The 7,178-nt window shown below is 39.8% G+C and overlaps 1 protein-coding gene across 1 annotated transcript in view; it reads left to right on the top strand.

Moving 5' to 3' along the window:
• The window catches only part of tinagl1 (tubulointerstitial nephritis antigen-like 1), a 24,574-nt gene extending 18,983 nt beyond the window's left edge, over positions 1-5,591 (top strand). The window contains exons 11-12 of the mRNA XM_062436629.1: positions 2,077-2,122; positions 2,442-5,591. Of these exons, the coding sequence (XP_062292613.1) occupies positions 2,077-2,122; positions 2,442-2,609 (214 nt within the window). The 3' untranslated portion in view covers positions 2,610-5,591. The remainder of the gene's footprint in view (positions 1-2,076; positions 2,123-2,441) is intronic.
• The last annotated feature ends 1,587 nt before the right edge of the window (positions 5,592-7,178 follow it).

Here is a 7,178-nt window from a genome sequence, read left to right as displayed (position 1 = left end):
GGGGCAAAGGAATGTGTTTTTGTGAGCATTTGACTTTACCTTAACACCATTGTGTCTGAGCTTGTCTCTGACTTAACTAACAATTTCTAAAAAAAATCATGCAAAACTCCAGACAGTGTAGTTAAGGGCTACGATAACATCAATCTCACTGTTTTTTTAATTATCTGATTGGCCATAGATGAGGACAGTACACAGCCCATTTACCAAAGAACCTCCACTTTTCCTGTCCCTTTTCATGTGCATGTCTTGCATGTTCTCTTTATTTTATGCCATTTAATTTTATGACATCCCACAGTATGGCAAGTATTTACATGTGAACATCTAACTTGTACTTAGTATGTTTAAATCACATACTACAGTAGCACGCACTGTTCAGAAATACCTTAATGTAAAACTGTGAACATGTTTGTTCACCAGGATCACACTCTGTGGACTGTAATTATGTCTGTATACCTTCAGTATGTCAATAAACTGTGGAAGTATGCAAGGCGTGAGATGATGCTGAGGATTCCCAGTTCCCCAAATGCCTCCTGCTCTTTTGCTCCTTCTACTGACACTGTGATTCCTCGCCACTCTGGATGAGTGGATGTACCATAGACATGGGTTTAGGGACGGATAGGGTGAAAGGGGGGAAGCGGGGGACATAGATTTTTGAGCACCAACCTGCCAGCCACAGGCATCAGTATGTTTACACAGACCAAATCCCATAGCAGTGTGTTCCTTTAAGCCCAGAGCCTGGGAAAGTTTGTAGAAAGTGCATTGAGGTCCACTGTGGTGGAAAGGGCATTGTCTGGGCTGCTGATCCTGACTGCACTGGACAGAGAGAGGGGGATCAGTCCCCCGGAGAAGAGGTCAGGGGTGGGCTAAGGGGCGTTGGGGAAGGGCGGGGTACATGGGCACGACGGTATGCCCATCATTGTCCCCGAGTGAGCAAACGAGCTGATTGGAGGCCAGATAAGAGATCAGCAGTGGTCCGATTCTGTTTGGCTCTGTCCATACCAATAAATATGCAGGCAGGCAGGCATGCATATGTGGACACACAACCACACATACAGGTGTGTTTGCACGCAGACACACATCCATCCAGAGCAGTCCAGTCACCTCTGTTTGAGATTGTCGCTGGCATCTGTTGTTTATACAGCTGACTTTAATGTTTCTGCTACTGGTCGATGTGGAGTCTGACTGCAGTCAGGGAAACACTGGGCTAATAAAGTCACTTGCTGATAGAAGGTTGGCATTATCTGGCAGTGCTGTGGTGGCGGGCTACTGAGTTGGCAGAGTCTGAAACCAGCCACACTATTTCCCAGCATTCCTTTCCCTTATAAAAGATAACAAGTGATTTGGGCACCGGGAGTCTCTTGGGAAACGAAAGGCCTGGAGTGCAAAAACAGGATGGGAATCGGCTTTGGGAGAATGTTTTGATCATGACAAACAGAAACGGCAGGCGTCTAAAAGTTGGCAGCTGCTAAACTAAGACCAAATGCAAGGCATGATGGGAATTTATGGGTCTTAGCCGAGGTTTCCTGAGAACAAAGCTACTGGCGAGCGAGAGCGTAGAGATATGCCTTGCATGTATTTCTGTGTTTTTAAAATGGTTTTGTCCTCAGTGTTGTTGTCTTCTTTTTGTATGTTGACTGGATTGAGGTGGTGTCCACTTCCTCTTAACCTACCCTCTCCTTCCTGTTTCATGTCTGGAGTGCGGAAACGGCACAGGAAAAGGGGAATTCCGTGTTCTTTAGATTGGAATGATGTAGGAGTGCAACAAGGCGGTGTCCAGCCATAAATAATCTGTTTTCAGGATGTTGTTAATGAGATGAAAGGTTTTTTCCAACTACTTGAATACTACTTATACCTCTTCCTGATTTTCTGTCAAATAATGCCAAGTGTGTCAGGGTGAACACATTCCTGAAGGGGGTTTACATCAGACATGTTTGCTTGAAATGATTCATACTTTAAAAAAAGCTGTGACTCTGACACTGCTATTTTGATATTTGTAATTGAAGATATTTTGGTGTCCTCTTTGGGTTTTCACTCTCATGCATGTTGGGTAACCATCCTCTTGGCTTTGTGTACCAGGTGGGGAGAGGAGAGACACTATGATGGGACATCAAAAAAATATTGGGTAAGATCTTTTTTCTTGGCATCTTTTCTTGTCCAGGAGTCTAAACTGGCAACACTGTTAAATGCTTATTATATTAAAAAATATAGTACACTAGTAAAGTAGTAGTACATTCAAGATCAAACTGGCTCTTTATTGGCTAAAAACGTTGCACTTTTTCCATTCAAATACAATTTTAATGAGTGCGTTCAACAGTGTTGTAAGTTCAGTTTCTTGCCTAATGTGCAAGATTATGACCATATGCATTCTTGAATTGAAATAAGTCACATCTGTAGTATCTTTGACTGTATTTTACAATCTCTGTAATATATTTCCTTTTCAGATTGCTGCCAACTCCTGGGGAAAGAACTGGGGAGAGAATGGCTACTTCCGTATTGCTCGCGGGGACAATGAGTGTGAGATTGAAACGTTTGTGATCGGCGTGTGGGGCAGGATCACGATGGAGGACATGAAAAACCATCATCACCACCATCGTCGTCGACACATTTAGAGACATCTTTGTTTTTATCCCATCGTAGAGTTGGTTGTTACCCCAGAGGAGAACCACACCAAGAGAACTTTTTAACATCCCCATGTACACCAAGCTGGCAGGGAGAGCTACAAAATCAAACCCAGGGCCCCTGTGCCCTCTTCTTTTACACCCTACTTTACTCTGAGGATCAATACAACCCCTCTTCTCCACCCTCTCTACCCTTTTAATAGAACTACTCTCCCTGCTCCCTCTGTAACTCAAGGTTTATGGCACCAAAAAACTAAGAAAAACTAAGCTAAGCTAAAGCTCGTTTATGTTGCCTTGCCTGGCGTCAAGATGCCACATGAGGCACCTCAGGTACCTACTGTTCCAAAGACCACACTTCCCATAATCCTCATCATAACATCTGGTGAAACACGTTTATGTCAAGTTGGGTGATGACAGAAGGAGAGACCTAATCTGATCTTTTATATTCTTCTTTGTGCTTCCTTGTCAACTTGAACCATAAGCCGTTTCTAGCTCTAAATCTATAATCCAGACGGACAGAAAAGAAGAAATCTGAGAGCCAGATTATCAGACATCAGGCAGGGACATTTCCCTTTGAGAAAGACACACCCAGGTCAACTGTGTAAGATGATGATGTATCATTGATGACCTTTTTGACATTTACCTGTCAGCTATACACTTGCACAGCTCGCCTCATTCCCTCAGATTTAGAGAGGACCCTTGCATGGAGATAGTAGCTGCAGGCAGTCGAGTTTCTCACACATTCCAGTGACATAGAATCTGAATCTGGAAGCAAGAGATTTGGTGCAGAGTATTCAATTACAAACAACTTTGGGATTTTAGGAGGACTTACAACACCACTGATCCTGACCAACCCTCTAAAAGCAGTATAATTTAACAATGAAACAGGCTAAATATTTGCCCTCCAACTACACGTTTAGACTGGGAAGGACAGCGTCAGAAGATGGGATATTATAAATTTGAAGAGCCATTACCTTACCAATCAAACGTTTCATTTGCTTTTGGCTACAGGTGAAATTATTACTTTCATTCTTATGAGCTGATAAAAAGTTGTCACGATGACAAATTTAGAAAAACATCCCATTTAAAATAAAAAGATTGTAATGCCTTAAAGAAGCAGAGTTGTTTTGACCACCGCAAAAGAAAGATAGCGTTTGTGTATAATAGTCTTAATTTGCTCTGGTCTATGTACTGAGTACTGTTCTGAGTCATATTTTAAAGTTTTATTTTAATACTTGTTTTAAGATGTATTGTATGTAGTAACTTTCATAACACACTCATCACTTGGTTGCTTCTCTGTTTGTGCTTCTACATAGTTGTAAGTGTTTGACCACAGCAAAGAGGATGGGGGGAGAGGAGGGGGGAAATACTGCTGCTAAAGTCCAGTCTGTGCTAGTTTGAGTCATTTTGTGTGTAATAAACAGGTAAAAACACTTTTAACAAATACTGAAACACCAGCTCAAGACACACAGGTTGCAGATGCGATGTGTGACTTGGTAAAGTTCTTATTTTTAAATTTTTTACTATATTTTGCTGGAACAGTTAACATGTTATCAGCTGTGTGCCTTGCTTCGCTACAGCATCACAGCACTTTCTGATGTTTTTAATTCAATTGATTGCAGGCTGATTGAGGGATTTTCAGATCATTTTTGAGCACAGCCTTACTTGAAAAAGAAAGTAAAGTATATTATTACCACTTGCCTTAAATTGTATCCTGATGTGCTTCAACTGTAACTTCAAAAGACTTTTCCCATTTCTATATCACATGTCTCCTGATCTTGAAGTCCTTCTGTGGTCTCCTTCAGGCATGGACAGGCAGATAGACATAAAAGCAAAAATAAATGGATGGACAGGCAATGTGCAATGTGGTGGAGGTGCTGTGGATAGATAGCAGTTACTGTTATCTTTCTCCTTCACTTTAGGGAATCTTTGCTTTCATTTTCAATCGAACTAGGGTAAAGAAAGATCAAGAGAAGCCTATCAGCATGCACGTCAGGTTCACAATGAATGATAATACACTGAGAACAATGTGAAACTGAGCTCCTTGCCCTGAAAAGAAAGTGATTATTTCAAACGTCTGTAGCAGAAAAAGGGAAATTCTTCATCTCCATATTTTCTTCAGCAGACAATTTGAGAGAAAAAGATCAATGGACAAAATCTTAGTTACTAGATTGGTTTACATTCTCATCAATTTGTTTCATTTGTTCCCCTTACAATTTGCACATATTTTCAAGGGAAGTTGAGAAGCCTTTAAGATTAATTCAAACGATACAATTAATAAGATATTTGATGTCTTCCCTGCTCAAGAGCATCCCCAACATGAGTTCTGTATATGTTGGACAAACCAGGGTCCTGATCCTTAAATGTATCGTAGGGCTAAGATGATAGAAGCTGCACACAGTTCAAAAAGCAAGTTTTGTTATGCATAAAGTTGTGGCATATGACCAAAGCTGGAATACTTTTCTTATTTTCAATGTCCATTTCTTTTGGCTTACAGTATGTTACACTAACAGTCATTCATTCATTGTTACCTTGACCAAAATGCTACAGATGACACTGAATATGAAGAAAAGCAAAGAAAGGTTCTCAAGGAAATATTCCTAAATACACTGAAGCAATTTAGTTATGATTATTTTTACATAGAGTAATGGTTCAGATCTAACTAATAATATCTATGTTACAAATATACTCAAGTCTGTTCCATATAAATTAATCTAACTCTTTCAGCCAAACAGTTTTCTCCAACTACACAACCCCCTCCCCAGGAACTGCAGCAGAAACCCACTCAGAAGTTGTGTATTTTATGAAAAGGAACCACTGCTTATTCACAGATGTGTAGACTTTATTTATGACAAGATGTGTAAATTATATACTTTTATTCCTCTTTGTTTTTCCTGTGCAAAGTTTTATTATCTCTCTGTCTCTTGTATTGTGTGTACACTCAATGTAATACCACATTAGTGTTCACTTGTGCAGCACAATAAAGTCTTTCCAAAAACCACACTCAGTCTCACTGTGACTACCTCCACCTGAAATATGACAGCTTGAATGGATGATGGTGAAGTTATGCAACCTTTAGAAACATTAGGGATCAGTGAGCCACTAGAGTCTGCATGCAGGGTGTTCAGGGAGAAGCTCAATGGCATGTAGCCGGGTGAGATGAGGATAGTTTTTATAAGACCCTGCTGTGTCAGCGTACTCTTCCATCACTTAGCAATAACTCTGGCCAGCGCTCAGTGGAAGACAAGGTCAAAGAGTATGCAAAACTGTAAAGTGTATTAAATAAATTGATAAAATACCCTAAGAAAAACTGGATCATTAGCATTGTGCTTATATAGATATAATTTACACCAATTCCTACTCCTTCATTCTACTCTAATGTGTTAAAGTGTGTCTCCATGTCTCACATAAACACCTGGGTGAACATCTGCCTCAAAGAAGGAGTGGCTCTAAGCTTGAGAGTGGACACCCTCCTGTTTGAAGTGAGAGAAATTGCAGGTCTGTAAAATTAGCTATATTGAGAGGATTGTCACATATATCAACAGGCTATGTGAGTGAAAACAACCAGGTGTTCTCACTGACAGCATGTCGAACAAACACTGAACAGAAGTGTACAGCACAGAAGCCTTGGAGGGGTGACCTTAACCTTACATTCCTGCATTAGGCTGCGCATTGAAGAATCACTCACCTATTAAATGAGCTGTACATTGCTCAATTCAGGTTACACTTCAACTTTAAGTATGCATTTGGTCTGGCAATTTCTGTGGGAAGCACATGGATGAGCAGTTTTAAAAAGAAGAACTTCTGTGTTGTTGCAGTTTTATAGGTTTTATAAGTTTCTGCTTTTATTAATTTTTTTCTCAGAAGAAGAAAAAAAGTCCTGCTTCTGAGATGGGATCACTCTACTCTCTTAAACAGATTCACTTGTTCCACAGCTTTTCAGAAAGTAGAGTTAATATTGCACTAATATGGCAAAATGAAGACGATAATGCCACTAGTAAAAGAAAAACATACAGTGACTATAAAAAGTATTCATCCCCTTTGGTGTTTTCCCCTTTTATTGTCTTTATAAATGAAATCATGGTGAATATAATTTGGCTTTTTTTGACAAGAATTTACACGAAAAAAAAACCTATTTAATGTCAAAGTGAAAAGAGATTTTTTACAAAGTAATGTCAATTAATTAAAAATATATAATGTAAAATAAGTGATTGCATAAATATTCACCCCCTTTAAAGTGACTTATTTAACAGAGGTCCAGCCAGTTGGTGCAATTAGTCTCACAATTAGTGAAACAGAGATCACCTGAGTGCAGTGAATGTGTCTCAAGTGTAGTATAAAGACACCTGTTTCTGGGTGGTCCAGTCTCATCCGTATTCCTGGCTAAAATCACACGATGAAGACAAAAGAACACTCCAAGCAGCTCAGAGAAAAGATTATTGAAAAGTATAAGTGATGGGATGAATACAGAAAAAAATTCCAACTCACTGAACATCTCCCGGAGTTAAGTTAAATCCATCATTAAGAAATGGAAGGCATATGGCACGTGTGTAAATCTGC

Source organism: Scomber scombrus, chromosome 16 (genome assembly GCF_963691925.1).
Source record: "Scomber scombrus chromosome 16, fScoSco1.1, whole genome shotgun sequence".
Lineage (NCBI taxonomy): Eukaryota > Metazoa > Chordata > Actinopteri > Scombriformes > Scombridae > Scomber > Scomber scombrus.
The sequence above is the reverse complement of the archived record's forward strand: the minus strand, read 5'-3'. Positions and strand labels throughout refer to the sequence as shown.